The sequence below is a fragment of the Ornithodoros turicata genome, chromosome 4 (genome assembly GCF_037126465.1).
Source record: "Ornithodoros turicata isolate Travis chromosome 4, ASM3712646v1, whole genome shotgun sequence".
Lineage (NCBI taxonomy): Eukaryota > Metazoa > Arthropoda > Arachnida > Ixodida > Argasidae > Ornithodoros > Ornithodoros turicata.
Window position 1 is genome coordinate 82,220,777 of NC_088204.1, and position 22,666 is coordinate 82,243,442.

General features: G+C 46.7%; 3 protein-coding genes across 3 annotated transcripts in view; 2 read left to right on the plus strand and 1 right to left on the minus strand.

Moving 5' to 3' along the window:
* The first annotated feature begins 1,583 nt into the window (after positions 1 to 1,583).
* On the plus strand, positions 1,584 to 3,339 carry LOC135392145 (keratin-associated protein 6-2-like). Its single transcript, XM_064622837.1, has 3 exons — positions 1,584 to 1,610; positions 2,220 to 2,696; positions 3,193 to 3,339. Exons 1-2 carry the CDS (start codon positions 1,599 to 1,601, stop codon positions 2,691 to 2,693), a joined length of 486 nt encoding a protein of 161 aa, XP_064478907.1. The 5' UTR covers positions 1,584 to 1,598; the 3' UTR covers positions 2,694 to 2,696; positions 3,193 to 3,339.
* A 3,265-nt stretch (positions 3,340 to 6,604) lies between these two features.
* LOC135392143 (arylsulfatase B-like) lies at positions 6,605 to 19,895 on the minus strand. Its single transcript, XM_064622835.1, has 11 exons — positions 19,748 to 19,895; positions 19,509 to 19,610; positions 18,202 to 18,361; positions 16,924 to 17,033; positions 16,746 to 16,856; positions 16,495 to 16,629; positions 15,767 to 15,893; positions 14,358 to 14,654; positions 12,425 to 12,696; positions 10,665 to 10,844; positions 6,605 to 6,856 (listed from the first exon to the last, which is right to left on the minus strand). Exons 1-11 carry the CDS (start codon positions 19,760 to 19,762, stop codon positions 6,656 to 6,658), a joined length of 1,710 nt encoding a protein of 569 aa, XP_064478905.1. The 5' UTR covers positions 19,763 to 19,895; the 3' UTR covers positions 6,605 to 6,655.
* A 760-nt stretch (positions 19,896 to 20,655) lies between these two features.
* Positions 20,656 to 22,666, plus strand: part of LOC135392146 (uncharacterized) — a 188,139-nt gene continuing 186,128 nt past the window's right edge. The window contains exon 1 of the mRNA XM_064622838.1: positions 20,656 to 20,696. Coding sequence (XP_064478908.1) covers positions 20,671 to 20,696 — 26 coding nt within the window. The 5' untranslated portion in view covers positions 20,656 to 20,670. The remainder of the gene's footprint in view (positions 20,697 to 22,666) is intronic.

A 22,666-nucleotide genomic window follows, 5' to 3' on the forward strand; every position in this document is an offset into this window, starting at 1 on the left:
TAAGGCTGTTGTGCTTCACTTTGTGCACGATTCTCAGGGGTTTGGGGGGTCCGACACAACGAGAGGTTTTCGAAATAATAGTACTTATTCGGGTGAATTTCGTCTTCTAATTTTTAAACAGGTGTTCGTTTTCATTGTGCGGGAACAGACCTGAAAGCGAATCTGTCTCGGACGACACTTACGGATAAAAGATGGGGTTTCGGGACACTCAGAGCGAAAGTTCGTGGGAAGGGGGGGGGAAGAGCTCCCGGAACCAAAACTCAGAGGGGCGTCTTCCCCCCCCCCTTACCCCCACCTTCCGACGCCCTTGTAAAATGCACAAGTTCAACTCTCTTATGCAGCAGAGCTTCGAACGCATTGCTGACCAGCTGTATTAGGGGATTCTATGAGGTTTAGAAGAAGTGGAATTAGAATTGGAAAGGAAAGAAAAATATGGAGATGTTAGTCCCGACCCAGTCAGAACTGGCTACTCCAAAACGCGTTTGTGGGTGGAAAAATAGAGCCAGAAAAAAGAGAGAAAAACAAACAAACAGGAGAGAGTTGGTGTAGCAGGATAAAGCATAAAGGAAACGGGGGAAAGGATAAAGGGGGAGATGTTAGGCACAGAGGTTTCTCTGTGCCTAACATCTCCCCCTTTATCCTTTCACTGGTTCATAATGTCAGAAACCTCGCGAACACAGTGTCACAGGAGTTGTGACAGAGTGTCAAGCAGGTTCGAAGCCGTAAGGAAGTCCACAAGAGCGCGCAATGCCGTCACCCGGTGATGGGCAGGCCAGCAACCGAGAACCTTCTCAATAAAGAAAACGCGAAGAAGTGCTTTGTAACGGTACCCGCGTTTACCGCAATCGATGAAGTGTGTTCGACTGATACACGAGAGAGAAAAGGTGGAAAGGAAGAGATCACGTTGCCAACATATAGAAAGCAATAAATACAAAGCGGTAAAGGTTTGCTTCCTGACGGTACGCCTACATCGATAAACGAGTACACCGAGTACGAAAGGAAAACACAAAGAGCCACAAATCAAAACGCAGGGAAAGCAGCCCCATTTACAAGTGCCTAACTCCGCTATTTTTCGCCATTTGCGAGCTTGGGCTCGTACCAGGTCACCTTACGAGAGCAGCAACACCCTTGCATTATACATGAGAATGCCTCATTTACACGAGATTCATGATTTTAATTGACGCCCTACGAAGCCTTGGACACATCCTACAACCCTTAATACACCTCCACCCATAGATCTACTTTAGTTTCATGCCCCAGGTTGAACAAATATATGTCAAGTTCTGTGATTCGGATCTGGGTAGATGCATTACATAATAACCGCCTTATTAAGGTGTACGAGTCTGACGTCCCCTTCATGTTGGCGACCTTGCCAAGGTCATTGTGGACAACAATGCGGCCACACCCCGCAGCGTGTCGGGTTGGGTTTGTTGTCCTTGCAAGCGGGATATGTGAATCGCTCATTGGTGGGAAAGTCTGCGTCTTTTTCTTGGATAGAAGCGAAACGGAAACTGGACCATGCTATATAACGGGCAGAAAGAGAGAGGGAAAGCAACTTTGCTGCTTTCTTGCGAAGAGTCCGGACGAAGTATTCCACGATGAACGCCCTGGTTAGTATTCGTTACTTGATAGTATTGACAGAGCAGTATACGGTTGTTTAAAATGCAGAGAAATTGTGCAATCGATTGCGAGAAGTATGATGTGGAAGCTGAAAGCATTCTTGCGTTGAAAGGGAATATACGCTCGATGTCTGTTTGGAACAGGTTTCTGACACAGAACAGCAAAAATAACCGAGCCACTCAATTGACACTAACATAACTGATCTTAACGTATATCTAAATAGTTTTAACGATTAAATAATAAGTATAAAATAATTCTAACATACCTCAGATAGCGACATCGTTATTTCTCTAATACTACTCGCTGAGGGATTTTTTTTTTAGCTTTTGGCAGAGCAAACGAGAGGACATTGATTCATAGACCCTGAAGCGAAGTTCATGTGTGGTTCATGTGCTGGTCTCCCACCATCGCGTACATATAAGCCATAATTACACTTCTTCCCTATTTATGTTCCAATCTTGAAATCGACTTCCCAGGTATTGTACGTTAGCAGAGAGCATCCCAGGTAGTAGAGAGCATAGTTCTGGTATTAGAAGCTTGGTGGTGTTTGTCTATACTACAACAAATAGGTTGTGCAAGAAAACTCGTGTTTTGTTTAGGTCGCTGCTACCTTCCTCGCCCTCGTGGCCGCCGTCTCTGCCGGAGGATTTCCCCCCGCCCCATCTGCCTACGCTGCTGGCGTCTATGGTCCATCCATCGGCTCCTATGGCTTCGGTGCTAGAGCCTACCAGCCAGCTGGCTACGACCTCCAGACCCGCTACAGCGGTGGTGTCGGCGCTGTTGGTTATGGCGTTGCCCACGGTGCTGGCTACGCCGCTGGTCTTGGCTACGCTGGTCTCGGTTACGGCTACGGTCTTGGCCACGCTGGTCTAGGCTATGCTGGTCTCGGCTATGCTGGTCTCGGCTATGCTGGTCTCGGCTACGCTGGTCATGGTTACGGCCTTGGCTACGGCTACGGCGCCGGCTACGGTCTTGGCTACGGTGGTCTTGGCTACGGTGGTCTTGGCTATGGCTACGGCGCCGGTTACGGTCTTGGCCTCGGCTACGCAAAGCACGCCAAGGTTGTTGTGTAAATGGTGAGTATGACAAGCGATCCATGCATTACTAGTTTGGAACTTTTAACTTTTTTTTTTCATCGCTATCTTGCGCATGGTGCTCAAACGCAAAAAATGTAACAATTAGGGACACCATACGGATACACACTATTCTTTGCTGAATACTTCAATATTGCTAGGGCTTGCTCCGTAGACCTTATTTCATGTTCAACCTTTCCAATTAAACGTGAGAGAACTGATGTTCTGAGGCTGGAACAACATAGAAGGGACAATCACATACAGAGCCTCAAGTTGCCTAAGAAATTAACGCTGGCTAACCTTTTCAGTGACTTTCATCTTTCATCACTTTCCAATTAAAGCCTCTTATAAATAAGTAAAATAAAACAAGAAGAACATATGCAGCCGGTACTTAGCGTAGAGACAAAATTATTAGTAAGATATGTAAAGAGATTGAAGTACCGTTACAGAAGGCGATTTGGTGTTCTTGAAAATCATGCTTCATTTCTTACCTTTCCAGGCTCCGCCAAAGAACTTAAGTTATTTCTCGTACACCCGCAACCACAATGCAAGGGAACAGCCGAACATCGAGGCTGCCGTCGAAAGGTGTGACTCTCCGCAGAAATGTGGATTCGTACACAAGCAATAAAGCAAGCCTTTAAGTACACACTGAAAGCATTGTTTTCACTTCCTCCTTTGCTTCTAATGACGAAGCATAGTAACGGGAATTATCACGGGTGCGGAAAAAAACGTGACGTTTCATTTCGTTAAGAAATGTCGAGCAAGCACCGCGAAGCAACTGTGCCTATGTGCGCCATAGAGACAGAGAGGCAGCAGGAACAATGCCAGAACCCGTCTCACCCCTGATTCGTCAGAACCCCTGTCACACGGGATAACTCCAACCATTATACAGCAATAACTCCAAGTCCAACCAAACGAATGTCATTTTCACTACGTGCCTGTGCTACACGTTAAGCGGTACTTATTTGTTTGTAAACAAATGACGTCATAGTGTTCGACAGCGCCACCAATTTGGTAGAGTTGAACTACGGTCGACGCAATAGGGGCGAACAAGGTCGCGCAACCACGGTGTTGAGGGGATTACGATATTCCGTGAAAGGGACGCGACATTCGGTCCTACTTCTCTTTCTATAGGAGGCAGCGAACAAGTGCCCATTCGTCAAACCCAGCCTTCCCCCTTCTGATTTGTTTCGGTTTCAGTCTGTCTACCAACGTCATGATGACGTTTCTCGGGTAGAGGTCTATTACGATTGGTAAGAATAAACGGCGGTACAATTTCTAGGCGTACGCCACAATACCTCCCTCATAATGGTTTTCTTTGATTTGGAAACACCTCCTGCTAATCTTGCCTCAAACATGTGCCACAACGAAAATGGCCGCCGTTGGCATGTTTCTACGACATGACATGTTTTTTCGGCATAATGTCACACTGTACTAAAATAACGTAAACGCGCTGTTGAAAATACACGTTTAAATATATTGTTGTGTCGGAGCCACCCACTTTTTCTCAATATTTATACCTGTACCACAAAGCCTGCCGTCGAGGCTACACACTCGGTCAGCCGAAGAGAAGTGAAGTGAGTTTTGGGATCTCACTAAATCGTTAGTGCGCTTTCTCCCGAGTGTCACTAAAAGATGTCGTGTGACAGCGCACGAATGAGTCTAGGTACAAGTGTCACTCCTTGAAAGTGGCACTAAATTAGTCCGTCTGACAGGGTTTCTTTTCTGGTACATGGAGAACTCGACATTTTGTTTCCGTTTGTTCGTTCGTTTGTTTCGGTTTCTATCTCCGAAGCAATATTTCGCATCTGCTTTTGTTTCCGAGCTATTTTCGATACCGGCGTTCGTGTGCACTCAACAGTGGCTGAGTAGTACGTTTAAGTTACGTGCGAGACTTGCCAAGCTTCATAACTTATTAAGATATCTGCGTTTATGTTCACTGTTTTGTTTCCAAATGTCTAACCGAGATATGAGGCAGATGGAGAGAGGATACCGGGAAGGACATGGAGGAAAGGACGGGGGGGGGGAGGGGGAATTCTTACGTGTCCTGAACAGACATCTGTCTAGAAAGTCTGGTAGAAAACATAGGGAAACATGAGACAGCGCAAAGCTGCTGGGGAAGGTCGAGCCGAGCACATCGTGTAGTCTTCAGAATGTCCTCGGTATCGGATGCTGCATACACTGGGTCACGATGATGGTAAACCCCCATTAGTCAATATTGAAGCTGATGACCAAATATTTTAATCACATGATCAAAAAGGGTGGGCGAATGAAAAAGGTCACGGGTGAAGGGCGAATGGAAGGCAAAAGGACGTGATGGCTGGAACGCCCGTGTGCTTCAACAAAAACAGTGACGCATAGAGGGTGTGCTGTGCTTCAAGGGTCATCCAGGGTCGGGCACGACTGAACAGACACACACATGCGAGTGTGTTAACACTTTGTAGCCTTGTAGTGGATGAGGCAACTAACCACAGAAGGAAAAACACAACACAAGCGTCACACACGCCCAGTTTCACACTTCAATTGAATGATGACAGAAGATAAGATGATGATAAGATGACGGTTGAAGATAAGATACCAGCAGTGGGATTCGAACTCACACGCTCTGATTGCCGGTCAGAGATGGGTGAGGGTTCGAATGCCACTGCTTGTGCCTTTTCTTCAACTGCCATTACTCAGCATCAAACTGTCACCACTGCGCTAACTACTGCACTGTTACTACCACTAGTACTTGTACTAAGCAGCAAGTTCAACAACGGCAGGTAAGAAAACATTTTCCGAAGACTCTGCGGAAGTGAAATTGATTAAGAAACCGGAAACTATTCATTTTATTCTCTTTTTTTTCCTTACATTCAAACTCAAACTCAAACGAAAGACAAATGACGTCCCTTTAATGGCTTTATCCATAGCCGCCAGGAGGTGTTGGTCGCCCGAGTGTTCGCTTGTTGACAACTTACGAAAATCCAATATAATCGGTGGAAGCGAAAGAAATAATTAGCGGTTAATTAATTTTGTGCCGAAGGACGCACACGCGTTGTTCTCGTCAACGTATTTCATTGGTCATCTTGCTTTTTGGTGTCATGGGAACTTTCAAATAGATTCATCGAGCGATTGGTGAATCGAGCAGCTTGCTTCGGGCACGCGGATGTTATTTTCCAGTCATGAGCCGCTGAAAAATGTGGCTTTAATATTAATTACTCGGTGTTTCATAACATACTTTGTTCGATAAGTGTGTCATAAAGCGCCTGTGAAAGTTCTTGCACATCATGTGGAAACCTGCACCGGTTTGACGAGCAATCCAGGTTCATATCCAGCTTGAATCGCATTTTCTAGGCATTCATCAGCTCTATGATCTCATGGCAGATGTTCAGGTACGGATTCCGCGGATATTAGGTACCTGAGATATCGAAGAGTTGGTGGCCAGATTATCGGGAGGAATGGTCTCCAGAAACAGTGTACGTGGCAAAACACTTCCCGAGGGAAGAAGTTTCGGCTGGGGCTGCATGAATGGGTATCGTCCCGTCCCACGACCCCTGGTCGAAACCTTATTTCCTCTCAGACAATCCGGTCCATTGCGACATTCTACCTAACCTATCACGCACTCCCCCTCTCCATTATTCGCTCATAAATGTTTTCCAGTAATTACTCACGTCTGTACAGAAGAACACCGGTTGAGGCTGGCGCCAACTTTCTCAAACAACATGACCTGAAGTTAATGAAACACGGAAGGGCAAACACGACACTGAAATGACCTCACAACAGAACGAAATCAGAGGTAGTGGGTTCGACGCCCACTGCTGGTGTCTTCTCCCCAACGATACTAGTGCTTTGTACTCGTTTTCCCCGTCTTTCTATCCCGTACAGATAATAGTACTGGATGGTATCCGTGACTTGGAAGAAAAGCACAGACAGCGGGCTGCCAAATTTCTATTGTGACACAAACGATGTAGCATAGACATGCTTTAGCCAGATTCGTAGTCAGTGTCGAAGACCTTGCGAAACCCTCGCTTCCTCAACGCGTAGCGTTCATAACGTGGGTCCCTCCAAGAAACCCAAGCACCTCCGAACACTCCTGGGTCGCAGTCCAAGTCCGGTATCAGCTCTCCTTCCCAGGGTACGTAACTTGTGCCCTTGGCCACGATGTCTGTCAGTGTTTGGACAATCTGCAAAAAAAAGTGTATTTCATCCAATTTACATTGGGCGTCGCTTTTGTCGCCTGCCTTGAACCGCTTTCGTGCCTCCTGCTGCGTCGCCAATGTTTAATATCGAAGAAGTCCAAATTCTGCGAGATGCTCTAGCAAAGGCAGACTTCGCTTACGCTTACCAGACAAACTCGTTATGTGTAGTCAATTAATACCTCGTGTAATTTCTTGCGATCACTTACATTTTTCGAAGTAATTTTTGGAGTAATCTGATTACAACTTTTAGTAATCAATTATTTTTGAAGTAGAGACTGACTCATATTAGCAAATGTTTGCAACAAATTTCCTGTGCCTTTTAGAAGGCTATACTGCTATAATATAAGGCGAGGTTATCGTAGCGTTCTCGAATTTCAGGCGTACCTACCTAATCTCTTTCTGCTATTCCAACGTCAGTGCGCTATGTCCGGTTACGGTAGGTCATGTTTCAGGATTCTAATGAAAGTGACACGCTAATCGTCCGTTCCTCAGATTTTGCATTGTTGAGGCCCCGAAGGCTCAACGTCTTGACAGGGAACAAATACAGTTGTCGTACAGTCGCTTGGTACTCGTTTCCGCTAGTTGCGATTATTCGGCCTACGCGCAACGCTGCCAGAGGAATGGACTTGGAGATGGCAAGTGAATAACATATACCATTGGCTCCATTGGTTATCGTGGAGCACACGATCATATACGGAATGTGGTTCTCAGGTACAGCGCAGCATTTCCATCAAGCGCTGCCGTAGATTTGGTCTTCAGCGTAGCCGCCGATATCTTAACAAGGAAGTACGAGTAGTATACGATAGTGGCTACTTTAGAACGTGGTTAGTTAGAGACATAACGGCTGTTTTGTCTCAAGGTTATGTTCAGCGCGATCTAGATCACTCCGCGTCCTGGCGCCACCAGAGGGCGCGCACATCCCGTTAAGGCCCAAAACGAATGCAGGGTTTTGTCAGCCTCAAAATGTCACGTGCACGCCGTGGCCTTGTACGCGTGGCGAAGAAACACCCGCGAGGCAACCACGCGAAACGCATAAGCCTGGTTCACACTGCTGCCTTTTGCGCTTGTGTTTAAGGCTTGCGTATATACATGCTTTTCATGGCGGAACGGGTTCACGTTGCCGCTCTCGTAGTTCCCATTCACATCATTTCGTTGTAGTGTGCCACTCCGGACTCGGAAAAGTCCATGAAAAGAAGGTACCTCGGATTCTATACGATTCTATATTCTATATAATTTCAGTCCTGTTTGCGAACGTTGTGCAATTGTAAGATCTGCTGACCTCCACGAGTTTTAATGACGTGAGGAGCAGGTGACGTCATGTGTTGCGCACAAATTGCAGCGATGCCACGTTTTGGGTAGAGCGCACGTCTCCTTGCCTTCACGCCAGAGTCCAGGGAGGGTGACGTGGTGAAGTCACATGACATTGATCGAAAGAGGGGAAAAATGGGAGAGATGCGTTTCTCCTCCTTGTGGAGGATATGTCTCGAGGGACCCCGCTAATGGAGTGCAAAAAGTGAGTCCCCCTCGAAAGACGCGAAGGGCAACGACGTTGCCAGGTGAGAGCCGGGCGCTCTATCGGAGCATAACATCACATCACAGTTCTCAAAAGTAAAATTTAAATTTCTCTAACTTTTGCGTCATGTAGAGCCAAAATATTTTTCAGGAATGTAAAGTGAAACACGGAGATTACAGTAAGATAACTTGGGTAGGATAGTGAAGACACGAGATTTAGTCCGTAGTGGCACTTCGTCAAATGAACACGTGCCATTCACAGCGCAGCATAAGGACAAAAGGGAAGAACTGATGCCCCTGTGGGCTCCCTTCGCATACAGTGTGCATGCGCTATGTCCTCACCTCCTATTGGGTACTTGGTCTGCGGTTGCAGCGCTTGCGTGGAGAAAGTTGAAGTTGTCTCGACCCCTGCCGTTCCGCCAGTGCAGTAGATAGGGGAGTTTCAAGGATTTGAACCCTCGGAAATCGTATATTTGGTAGCGAATTGAGGAGAGAAAAACAAGAAGGAAATCCTTTCGCCCCCCCTCCATGTAATGTTCCCATAGAACACCCTACGCCTCCAAGACATTTTTTTTACCTACTGCGTTTGCGGATGGCGGGGCTCTGTTGCCATGGCGACGATTCGCCGCAAGCTAAACAGCAAGCGCAAACGCAGGCGTGAGAACAAGACTGCACAGAGTGAGTGACACGCATCAATGCTGCCATATTCGTCGAGCACAAGTGTTTGGGGGCATCGGCCGATGCTCTTGTTTTCTATGGTTTCTGCGTTTATTCGTTCCAGCCCAGAGAGTGGAACCGAAATAGTATCGGTCCGGTTCGGGTTCGACCATAAGGGTTCAGTTCCGATTCACCGCCTGAAGGCAACTATAGCGGTTCAAACCGGTTAATTCTGAACAGTTCGGTTCACGAACCGGTTAGATAAAATTAATTTTCTTCCATCGGAATGTCGCTTCGTCATCGAAAGACGCGGGGGTGATCGAGAGGGCGCTGAACCTGTAAGTCTCTATCTAACCACTATCCCTAATAGCATGAAAGGTCGCAAAAATGTCTTTATTTGGTCGAATTAGGATAGAAGACGATCAAGATGCTAAAGCGACGTCTAGAAGGCGTAATTTGTAGTACGTTTAGAAGAGGTACCGATTTTCCGTTTCCGTTTACGATTTAATACGTGTCTGCCATCTCTGTTGAAGACGTATCATAAAGAAAGACCTCCTGTAAACATCTTCCGTTTATGTTTTCAAGACGTACCGGTTTTAAGTTAATAATACGCCTTCGCCATCGCTGTTCAAAGCGTATCTAAAAGGAAGATGATGGTGTGCACTGCATAAGCTAACTTTCGATGGTACCTACTGAATGTCTCAAAACAAAAGCAGTAAGAAACCTTGACGGTGTGTTCACGGTCAGTTAACACTACCAGGGATACCTCATTTCGGCGTTCTTTTTGTGCGTGATTTAAGTAAACGTACACAGCTCACCCCCCCGTTTTGACTTAGAGGCGAACAAGGACCCTCGAGTTTGAGGAAACTTCTAAGATAAGCAACGTACGAGGTCTGTTTCCCCTTTGCAAGTATACCCAGAGGTGTAGTTCTCCTACGTGATCAAAATTCACACTCGGTGTCTTGTTTTTCTCATTGTACCATTTCAAATGCCATGGGAGATACAAGAAACAAACAAAGGGCTGAAGCGGACAGCAAAAGGGACGTGTGTGGTGACGGTGTCCGAGGTCGAAAAAAAGAGGCAAATATCCATATGACTATTTCTGATGGATATCCACAGGGCTGAAATTTTTCAGGCTGCACAGGGGAAAGGGTGTACTGCGTTTACATCCTGGAACAGCATGGAAGCATAAAATAGACGTCTTAAAGGCCAACTCGGCGACGTCTTCAAGACTTTAATAAGCGTCACATTAACCAAAGCCAGAAGTCGTCATGTAGACAGGACAGAAGACGTCTTCTAAACAAAATAAAAACGGTCTTGCCAACAACTTTTCGAGACGTTTACAAAAAAAGAAAGAAGAAAAAGAAAATTCTATTGTTTACCGCTTCCCTGTACAGCAGCTTTCTTGCATGACGAGCGGGCTACGCCGGCGAGGGGTGCATGGTATCTTGACGAACGACGGCTGCTTTTGAAGTTATCTGTCGGTACGAAAGCCTCGTACGCGACAAGATAAAGATGTCATCGTAAAGCACATCATCTCAACATTTCTCCATTGAGGTATACTGTTAGTGTCATCGAGCAGCGTAATCACTGAATTCTTAAAGTGCGGGAGATGCTGTCCTACCTTTGGATTCTTGTCAGCCACGTTGTCCTGTTCGCAAGGGTCCGTGTCTAAGTCAAAGAGACATGGAGATTCTGTGACGTTGCATGGATTTGCGCCTTCTATTGTTGGACATTCGAGTATTGAACCTTGTTTTGTTGGATCAGAAAGAATGAATTTTCTGCCGTGAAGTTTCCGAAGGACCTGTAAGAGGCGTAATTTTTGTTCACACACACTCGGCGTGCAGATATATCCGACTGTTTGAACTAAAACCCAATTTTCTTGCGTAAAATACGCACCGGCACACACAACATTTAGAACACCTCAAAATGATGTTTCGGTATCCATACGGATTCACTCATCAGAATGGTAGCAGTGATGCGGTCACTGGCCTCTCGATCGCAGAATATACTTTCCAGTCACAGCTCAAGAAAAAAAGAAATGGATACAGTTAAGAAGTGCTTGCTGGACAGGGCATATACCCAGCAATTTATCGAGGATACCTGTCGGAAAATGACTAAGGGACTACGGGACGCACCAGGGGACCGCAAGTAAACCAGTATATGTCACTATTCCCTATATAAAATGAATTTCTGAACCGATACGGCGGACACTAGCACATCTAAGATTACGGACAGCGTTTAAACCTATGACCACCATAAGGCAACTTCTCCGCCATGCTAAAGACCGAACAACGAGTTAACGAGCAACGCGGTGTTGTGTACAAGGTGTCATACTCGAACTGTCCCGCAACTTACGTTGGTGAGACAGGAAGAAAGGCACAAACGCGCATGAATGAACATCGCAGAGATATAAAAACAGCTACGAAGAAGCAATCCGAGCTATGGGAGCACGCTCGAAATACAGGGCATACTCTAGATAATACCCCTGTCACACGGGCATTTCGATCCTTCTCGAATCCGATCTGCATCGAACTTCCCGAGCACGCTCCAGTTTTGACGCTGCTACACGGCCGTCTTAAGTTATGACAGTTCACTGGGGTCGAGGATGCAAATGGCGGCCGTCGAGCCGTCTTGAAATTCTCAATCCTGTTATGGGAACTGTCTTGAGTCAAGCAGGATCAAAGTTCGATCCTGCTTGGAAGCGGCCGTGTAGCACCATCCGATCTGCATTGGGTTCAAGCAGGTTCGGTCGAGCAGGATCGAAAATGCCCGTGTGACAGGGGTATTAGACAGGCCGCTTATCTTAGCCAGGGAAAATAGTTGGGGCGTACGCAAACAATTGGAATCCTGGTACATAAAAAAACAAAACAAAAAAAACAACATCAGGCAGTTTTTTTCGGTTTTGGGATTCGATCCCGCCATCTCCCAGTCCTTAAGACGACCTCTGACTGAGCATCAACAAGTGGACAGTGCATGGATTCGACTACGTAGCTGGACATTAACAGGCTTTCTCCGTTGTTAAAGGAACAAGAAGGGCACTGTCTTATTTTATGATTATGTATGACTATGTATGGGATGTTTCACCGAGGCAGGTAATTTCGTATAAATATAAACGTGAATCTGACATAGAGAAGCCAAGTCCAGCATAGTCCAGAAAGGTGAGTGGCGCTTTCAGGGTAGTGCGAAGATTGATTTGACAATGGGTCGAACAATTCTGTCTTGTGGAGCGATCGAGTGGCTAGCTGACTTAGTGACATGGCAAATGTTGTCATGAAAACTTTCCAATACGGACAATGAAGGTGAAGGTGCTCTAGATTTTTCAGGTGACCGCAGTGGTGAAGGTGCCGTTTACCCTTCGATCTTACCCATGTCCTACCTTACCTTGAAGGCAATGCCTTTAGTGGCTCGATATATGTAGCATTGGCTTCTGGGCTGCGGACCGGGAACGGGATACCAGCCACTGAACCGAGGAACTTCCTTCTCTTGAAAGATACCCTTGTGGTTCTTGTAGGTGATGGCGAAAGAATGCCTAGCCAAATCCATGTTGTGAATGATCTGGTAGCGTGGAGATGGCATGACCGGGTCGTTCAGAGCCGCCCACATGTCAACGGCATCGAGTGTAGCCGCGGTGCCCAAGTTCATCTTGTTGCCGCCTAGAGTTGGAATGTTCAAACAGAGAGCACTTCGGTCATTACCGCTTTTTTTAAACCAGGCCGATAACTAGCCTTTTAAAATGCATGTATGCGAAGTGATTCATTCGAGAGATGCATAAGTATTGCAAAATACGATTTCCAAAATTGCGACCGTACGCAAAGGTGTCAGTGCTCGTAACTAGTGACCCGGGCCCTCTTTGACGTCATAGCGGTACCGCCCGCTGATTGATTTAGAGAAATGTCCTCTGCTGGGACTGCTGCACAAGGGGAACTGGCAGAGAAATAAAGTAAAAGAAAAGAAAAGAAGAAAGCAGAAAGCGCCAGCCCCTGTTAGAGCGTGGTCACTCTTGCGACCGTAATGACGTCATAACATAACCGGTGACGTTTCTCCTCCTCCTCCTCCTCCTCCTCGTTTCACCATGCAGACCAGGTTGAGCGGGAACGCGCGCGTAGATGCTGGCATGCGGTTCTTTCTTTCTTTTTTTTTCTAAGAAAAATATTGCATATAGATATTTTTTGTGTGTTAATAGCCAAGTGAAGTCACATCCCTCCATAATGCGTCAGAAAGAGAATATCTTTGAGATGGCTTTCTGGGCTCCTTTAAGGAAATCGTGAAGGAACTCGGACCTATACACTTCCAGATTAGCAGTCACGTGATTGTGCTTTCCGGGCCTGTTTCATTCGGGCGGACATGCACCCACATAGGTACAACCAGGCGGGCATCATGTAATATGACTAGCCTCGGGTTGACTGCTATCAGATAAAATGTGCTTATGAACTCCTTATAGATTCACTGTCGAGAGATCCTCATCGATAGTACGGTTCAACGATGGATGATTTCTCGTCACCTTCCTATTGACCTAGGATGAAATCGTATCGTATTATAGTATACCAATTTATCTAGAATAATCCACAAACGATCAACTAACAAGTTGAAAATGCTTTATGCGCAATTATTTTTTGGTAAAGCTCGGAAAGTTCATTGCATATCGCCAATTGTGATAACCCCCACGTTTCTTTTATCTTGTAACCCCCTTGACGCCTGTAATCACGCCGCATTCCTATTTCTTTAGACGCATTACCCACGATAAGCTATCTAACGGGCGAACGAGACAAAGCAACAAAAAAAAAAAAAAGAAAGAAAAAGAAAACGGTGACGTGATAATATCCAACCTATCCAGTCATTTGGAGCCTGAACCTGCTTGCTGAGCTTAGCGGTTTTGTGGTTCCAGATTCCTTTCCCCGAACGCGAGGCTCTGTTGGGACGGCATTTGACGTTCAATGTGTGCGTGCGCTTTCTGCTGAATGTTTTTTATTCTGTGTTAGCGCCGCGAATCAATTGTGGTTATGAATGGCGTACATACGTGTGTTGATGGAGAGAGGACAGCAGGGTGTACTAAATGGGGGACTGGAGGCCAGTGTGCGTCACGGACCGACTCCAAAGAGAACTGTGCCGACATTCGTGTGGACAGTGTGCCGGAAAACCCAGGTCAAAACCTCTCAGACAGCACAGCCGATGGTAGGGTTGGAACCCACCACCAACCAGTCTTCAGCACGACCTTGGCTAGCTAGCTACCATGAAGGAGCGGGAAGACTTAACCCGATCGTCCATGCCGCTGGTCTGTGCTAAATGCGTCGTAGAGTTCACGGAAAAGACGTACCTGCTGCGACGTAAAGCGTTGGCAGCCAATCCGTGACGTGCATCATCTGTTTGGACACCCGTCTGGTGCTGTTGAGCAGACGGCTCCAGATGAAGGCCGGGACGCGGACGCCGCCTTCGAAGTAAGTTCCTTTAGTACCACGTAGAGGAGAGTTGAACGAGAGGTTGCAAGTGACTTCTCCAACGGGTTTTCCACCGTTAGAGGAGCTAAAGACCAAGATGGTGTTGTTGAGCATGTCGTTGTCGTAGAGGGCCTCAAAGACACGGCCGACAGAGATGTCAACTTCCGTTAATGCTCCTGCAGTAAAGTGCCCTTTATTGTCATTGTATAGTTACAGAACTTGGTAATATAGGGGGATGATATCTTGTTTAAGCTGTAGCATCTTGCTATGTCAGTTTCTATTTTAAAGCGCAGAGCGCGCATTCTCGAAACTGTGTGTTCTGAACCGGAAGGAGCGCTGTCGGGTAACAAGATTGGGGTGAAACAAACACCCCAACAAACTCACATTGGGGTGAAAGAAAGACGCGTCTTCTAAGAAGCGCAATGAACAAAATAAAGAAAAAAATGGCGTTCCTTCACGAATGTTTTGCGGGCGATCTATCGAACGGATTTTTGTTCTGAAAACGGCTACGATATCAGGTGACCGAAAGGAAGAGATGTTCTCATTGGTACAACTTTGTAGCTTTTATAATTAAAAAGTTAATTAATGAAAGTTAATTTAGACATTGCCTTTGGACTTTGCTAATGCCCTGCTAGGGAGTGCCCTTTAGCATATGCTATATTGCAATTGATTTCATCTTGGAAAAAGTGTTATATATATTTTTAAAAAATCTGTTCACACTTAGCGTGGACACCCTGTATGTACAGTCCATGCGATAAGAAATTATTGAATGACTCAGTGATACAACCAATGGGGGGTTTCGGGGGGTTGAAAACATCCGAAAACCCCCTTTTGTTTAGTTGGAAATCCTATCTTTGGCAGTACATTTGGGAGAAGGAAAACGAGGGTAAATCCTCTTCCCCGTGTGGGAAGTTCCCGTTGACAGCCACGGCTGCCCTACTGGATTGAGTGATTGAATTCAAGACTCTTTTGTCGATTAATTTTGATGAGTTTCGAATGACAGTACGATGTATCCATTCGGTGCACGTCTACGTGAAGAGTCCGTAGCAGAACTACACGCGACGCGACGAAGACCCACGCCTCATCCTGTCTCGTTCCTGAATCGCAGTGCCATCTATCGCGTGCTCTTCAAATCATGCCGCAGCGTTGCCAACTTGTGGGACGATCTCACGCTGTTTTGAATCTTAACTGCAGTCGAGTCTTCATTGCATACTCCCTGGAATAAATATTTCTGTATCCCGTTTTCCCGAGGAAAATGTTGAACGAAAAAGCAAGATAATATTCTCACCAGCAAACGTGGCCCTCTTCCTGTTTTTAAGGTGACGGAATTCCATTACGTATTCACCCGGGGATTGCACGTGGCCCCTGAAATTGGCAGTGTGAACCCCCTGGTGAGAAAACAGGAGGAACAGCGGCTGAAAAAGAAAGAACTTACAGATTACTTATTTACTTATTTCAGACTTACTACTTATTACTTTATTACTTATTTCATTTACTTTACTTTTACTTATTTCAGATCCATTGGTACACAAAATACATTCATTTCGACGTTGCTGCAAGCAATCCTGCTGCCGTAGTTTCCAGCCTGAATGACTTGGCGTGCTCAAATGTACAGCTCCAGTCAATCCTAATCGTAACACTGAAAAAAAATATGGTCTCGTGTCCGAGCGCGATTACAGCAACACTTGGGGGGCATGCGGAAATCTTAATTGAACTAAATTATTCTGTTAGTTTAACGCAAGGATTTTAGTTCATTTAACATTCCCCCAGTGCCCCCAAAATGAGACCGATTTTTTTTCCAGATTTATTATTCAGGTTGACTGGAGCTGTACAGCCGCCACCATATATCACCGGAATACGTGGTCAACTCCTCGGAGAGTGTTGGTAGCTGGGTTCGACACCGGCTGGTGGCGAGCGTGTGCGTGCATTTAAGATAACAAACCGAAAGCAGCGCTAACGTCTCAGGCCCAGCAGACAGCACTGTAATGTGTCGACTCTGCATTGTAAGACCGTTACCTTGGACTTGTCGTGCCGTTGGATGAGGTTGACTGCATGATTGGTGAAGAGCGTAGTTGAATAGATGCCAGTGGCGTTCCACAGTAGGCTATCGTTGTGGCGGAAGTCGAAGCCCTGCTTGTACGTCCGTATGTCCTGCATTACGCGAGACAGGTCATCTAAGCGAATTCGTCGTGCAATGCAGGTTAATACGATGGGGGGAACCTTAGCAGATGCTATATACGGTCGCTATATAGCTTTATATTTCTTACGTCAGTAGCAACGTGTGTCCAGTAGTCGGAAGCTCCCGTCCATTTTCCGTAAGCCGAGTCAAACCCTCGTCTTGTTGGAGTGAAGGCGATTTTGTAGAATCCGAGGCCCCACTAAAAAGCAAGGGACAGATTCTGAGCAACTTCGTGCGAAAGACTTACCGAAGACGAAAGAGCTTACCGTTCCGACGAAATGCGTGTCGTATCCCAATGCCTTGAGATGCTCCGGAAGGGTCTGGAATATCAGGGGGAGACCTTTGGCTTGTGAGTGGTACAAGACTTTGGCAAGAGCTGCAATATTTTCAGTAGAGACCCATTAGATGCAGCATCGTGATATTATATATTCGACATTTGCTGAATACAGTGTCGCCCTCGAGGGCCTGTCACAGCTTGCCCGGCGCTCTGCTGGATAGGTGTAAAATGAAGATATTTGCATCGACATTTTAAGCCGTATTACAAGTTTTACAGGAACACGGCTGATATTATGCTCTATGAATACCGAGGCCCAGCCGCTGTGACATCACGGCTGGCGGTGGATGGGTTGGTGGGGTGATCTAAGCGGAAGGTGCGGTCACCCTGCTCTGGTCTGGAGTGGCGGCTCGACGCACCCAGGGGAAGGAGAAGAGAGGAGGGTGAAAGAGGGAGGGGAGAGATGATGGTGGCACAGGAGAGGGAGGGGTGTGCTAACCCTCTTGCTCTGGGAGTTGGGTAGTCCAAGAGAACTACCCACCACAGAAAACATACGAGCATCACTCAGTAGTCTTAATTGGGATGCTCCCTGTACCACGGTAACCACCAGGACTTTTGGCGAACTTAGCCCGGCTGGCACCTCTCTGCAAGCCAGGCGGCCGCGGGACGGGCCACGTGCTTAAGGAAACCAATGCGGTGGGACGAAGGTTTTTGCGCCCCTGACGGTTAGAGCTGCACGCGGCGGGGGGGTGTTAAAGGTAGTAACGTACATTGTAGAGGCTAAATCAACAATAAGGACAAACACAGTAATTTACAAAGGCCCAAATTGCAATTATATGCAATTGGCGTGCAGTGCAATGTAACGCACCATATTGCGAACCACAAATATCCATTGCGACCCCTTTTAATAATCTAGAGGAAAGCTGCCTAATACCCAGGCTATCACACGGGTGGGCACTCTTCGATGATCATTGAAACCATTGGCCATTGAACACGTGTGCGTAGCGCCACCTAGCGTGTAACGTGTCAACCAGTCAGGGAGCATTGGATTCAATGCTATTTGAGAAGTTGACACGTCACACGCATGGTGGCGCTACGCACATGTTCAATGGCCATTGGTTTCAACGATCGTCGAAGAGTGCCCACCCGTGTGACAGCCTGGGTATTTCATCCGCGTATGTGTATTGTGTGTTATTCAGACCGTTAGGATCGGTGGGCGTCGGTATTTATCACGTTGCCCCACGAACAATTTGTGGATCGAAGGTATCACCTGTCCTGTAGGGATACACTCCTGTCATCAAGCCAACTCTTGTACCGGTACATAGAGATTGCGTGTAGTACTTATTCAGAATGATACCATCCGCAGCCAAGGCGTCGATATTGGGTGTGGCAATCTGCGTGGCTCCGTGGAAGCCCACGTCAGCCCATCCCTACGAGACAAAGCATGTCCAATTCAGTATCCAATTGGATTAGAAGACGCAGAACATTGCAGAAGAAGACGCTTCTGATGTCGCATATCCATGCGACATCAGAAGCGTCGTCTTCATTCGTGATTTGGCACCAACGCGCGTTACGACTCTTACACCAGATGGTAAGTTAACGTCCGTAATGCAGTCACTGTCCCAAGAAAACAGTAGCGCATGCAACTTGACTGTCACCCGGTGCACGATATAGTAAATGATCCTATCACTTCGATTGAAGGATTCTACAAATAGGTATGACCCGGTTTAGAAGTAGGATATAACCAACCAGTACAATCTTCAGAATATGCAGATGGGTGGAAATGTGGTTGTTTCCCGCACTGCTCACTGAAACGCTCCGTGCGTAAGAAACCTGCAAGCGAACTCTAAGCACTTACAGTATACACTGCCCAGCGTAAGATAGTATGACCAAGAAGACGATCACATCTAGAAGAATGCATCTAAACGTGTGTGCGTGCATACTGATCCTGAGAAACTCATCTTCTTGGTGGCATGGTACAAAGTGCGTAGAGACATTGTCCTCGCCTATTGACCTGTTTCTGTGGGATATAGGTGACGCGGGTGAGCAGCAACGTTAGCGCCCCAAAATATGAAACGCGCGATAGTGTAGCAGACGACGTGGCACTCTCAAATACATGGTCTCGAGTTGTTCGCACTTGGCAAGATGCACCGCTTTTTCTGTGGATTTCCTACATTTTCTGTTGCTCTCCTTGACGCATACCGCTTGATACACCACGCGGAACCCCTCTGATGAAACTTCCTACTGTTTGGATTCGTGGCTGCTTGCGCCCGAAATGGCGCTGTGCACACTTTGCTGCAACGACGCTTAAAATACGTTAAATACGGGGCGATTGATTGATAAATACGGGCGATGAGATTTCATGGCACGTTCAAGAACCCACTGGAGGCAACAATTATGCAGCGGGCCGACGACTGTGGTGCCGCTCACGGTTATTGCTCTCTCGACACGTAAGGACATCAGTAAAGAGGCGCGTAGCGGGATAGGGAAACCGGATGATTTGGTGGGGGTGTACGCCCCCCTCCGCGTCACTGCATCAGTTAAAGACAATGCACCAGCGCAACAGAAGCCACCTACCAGGTCGTCCACAAGAATGAAGACAATGTTTGGCTTCTGATTGGCCTCAACGAGACGTAACATTGCAATAAAATATACGAATAACCACAAGGAGGAATTCATCTGCAAGGTTGAGAAGGAGGTATGTTAGCACAATTCAGTGTGTTGAACCATAACACGGGATCGGCTGTTACCGGTAGCTGCATTGAGCTATGAGGCGCATGGTAACGTCCAGAAAGTTGTGCCGAAGAAAAACTTACAGTATTCCGTTCCATTTTCCGAAAATTTAGGGGTCGCTAATTTGGAACATGGATTTCTTTGGCTGGTGCCAGTTGACAGCTGGAGGGCAATTTTGAAGCACCGTTCTTCACATGCTAGGCAGATGTCCCGGTACCGTTGAGTGCTATGCACGTGCATTTTTTTCCCCTTCGTCGTCATCGCCCACACTTGTGTGAGCAATGAGGTGTGGAGAGTTACTGAGTGTAGCATGGGTGTATACAGCTACGCTGTGACAGAAAAGACGAAGAGAGTTACCGGATGACTTAGAAAACGATTGATGCTTTATTGGATGGATTTGTTGTCGTTTGCTTCTTCTTCTTGGAGTTGCACTGAGCTGGAGAAAGCAGTGTGCCCGACGTCATCGAGTACGAGACTGGGTCCCGAGTTGTTGAAAATAAATGCAGCGCCAACGAGTCAGGCCAGGGAGGTCGCCAAGGCGTCAGTCGTGACGTTCCCCACCTCTGTGAGGTCGACCCCTTTCACCATCACCATCACCATCGCCACCACCAGCACCAACGACATCGTTGTGCGAGTCTGCTTGCACACAATTCGCGTGAATAGTCTCAGTGCAAGAAATATGAAAGCTTCAGTATTTCAAACGCCGGCACCAGCTCCCGTGGCTCAGTGGTTAGCGTGCTGGCCATGTCACGTCGAGACTGGGAGGTACCCGGGTTCGAATCCCGGTACCGGCTGTGCTGTCTGGGGTTTTTTCCTGAGTTTTCCTCAGACGCTTTCAGACATATGTCGGCACAGTTCCCTTAGAAGTCGGCCCAGGACGCACATTCCCCCAGGGCGTGAGTCGTGACGTTGCCCACATACGTGAGGCCGACAACGGCAAGCCCTATCACCACCACCACCACCACCAAACGTCGACATACCTGCACCGGACAGCTGTTTCCGCCTTATGTGGCCATCGTCGTCAGCTCGCAGGTAGGGAACGTCTGAGTAGTTTTTTGCATTTGCATTTACAAACGCACTCACTTCAACACGTACTCTCTTACATTGCTCTCAGTCACTCGCACTTTCACATAGAAGAACACAATCGCGGCTCTTTCTGGAGTAACACTGTAGTGGGTGAGGCAATGGGTGTAGTTCCGTATCGGTACCACTCGTTTTTAAAAATTAGTGAAAGCGTCACAACGCCCAGTTGCATATTTCAATTGAGTGGTGGCAGTTGAAGTACGTAACTGGGCGTATGTGAGGCTTGCGCTTAATTGTTTATGTTTAATTGTCTCATCCCCTACAACGTTGCCTATTGTAAGGATTACACCCACCTATTGCATTACAACGGAAAATGTCGTAAGAACCGAAAGCAGCACAAACAGTGTAGGCCTATATGCAGCCTTGCTGAATCGTGGACAGGTACGTGTAGTGGCATCTTGTTTCCAACAGCCACAAACTTGTAGATGACCGGTAGGAGATGAAACATGCACATTCTCAGTGCGCACAAACTACACGCCGAGCCTCATTTCTTCTTTACACATATCTCATAACAATACTCGGCAAACGTCGGGAATCTGCACAAGCCAATGAACCTACAATCTTAAAGGCTGTCGGTCGGTACATATCCTCATGTCCACATTACAGTTGATGGCTTCTGTCTTAACACGTGGTCGAACGTGTAGAAGCAGAACAAACATTCTCAGTGCTACGGCACCCCTGTAGCATCCCGGACAGTGCACATCATGTCTTCTCTACAACAGTCTGCTCCAAACACTCTTCACCTTGAGAACAGAAACTGTTCTACACTGGCCCTTGTAGCACACACACACACACACAAAAAAACACGTCTTCTCATGTCTTCGTCGCAAAGGACATTCCTTGTATCACAACACCTGCAGACAAGCCGACACGAACGTGTCTTCGAGTTCTGTAGTGAAATGTGTGACTTGCCGGTACCGCTGGTAGCACCAATCCTGGACCGACGGTAAACGCTTCGAATACACTAGCACCAATCGGCGGCACAACTGGAATCACACTCCTTATGTATGAATAAAGGGAACTGTAACTCGTAGCAGGAAGGATAGTAGACCGCGCAAGAATCCCATGCGACGGACTCGGAGAATGATATATCGTTGGTGCAGACGGAGGGTATCCAGCTGCAGGAGGATGGAAGCGGACGTGTCCTGGTGCATGCACAGCTACGTGTGTTGGGACATGGTGAATTAACGCGGCAGATGGAGTGATCTTGTGCACTGTGTGCGTTGCGTAATGCGTAGCTGGAGCGTGGTCGTGAACTAGGGACGGAACATGGTGTATGATTGCACCAGAACCTAGTTGGACATGGCCACCACAGGAGCTGGTTATGATAGCGATGAATATTGTTGTTCTCTGAAAAATAAAAGCGCACAATTTACGTCTTTCTTTCTTTATTTATTTCGCTATATTACAATTGAGAACTGCCCAAAAACTGTGTGGTCCCTTAGCTGATGCTAATGACGGGTCCACTAAATTCATACATAGTGTGGTAAAGGCAGTCTGCAGATATTCTCGGGAATTAGTTGAAAAAAAAAATACAGTAATGCCTCACAAAAACAGTAGGAAAAAAATGTATGTTTACAAGCATGAGACTATAAACGCAAGATTACCATCATGTACTGAAAGAAGGAACTTCACAAAATACATAATTTTACATACTTCAAAAGCTCATACAGGACTGTAAGCTGTAGATTACAAACTTTTAACAACCAAACCATGACAACGTATACAATATTGTTACCATACACTGAAATGATCACTAATAATGTATTGGCGGCAATCCGCAAAAAAAATGTTGTCTATTTTTTATTTGGAGCGGCAGTTCATTCAGCGGCAGTTCTTCTCACTGTGCATCACGTTATCAATGCGTAGTCGTGGATATTTATGTTGAGTGCCCATGCACTTTCTGAATAAAAAGTCTT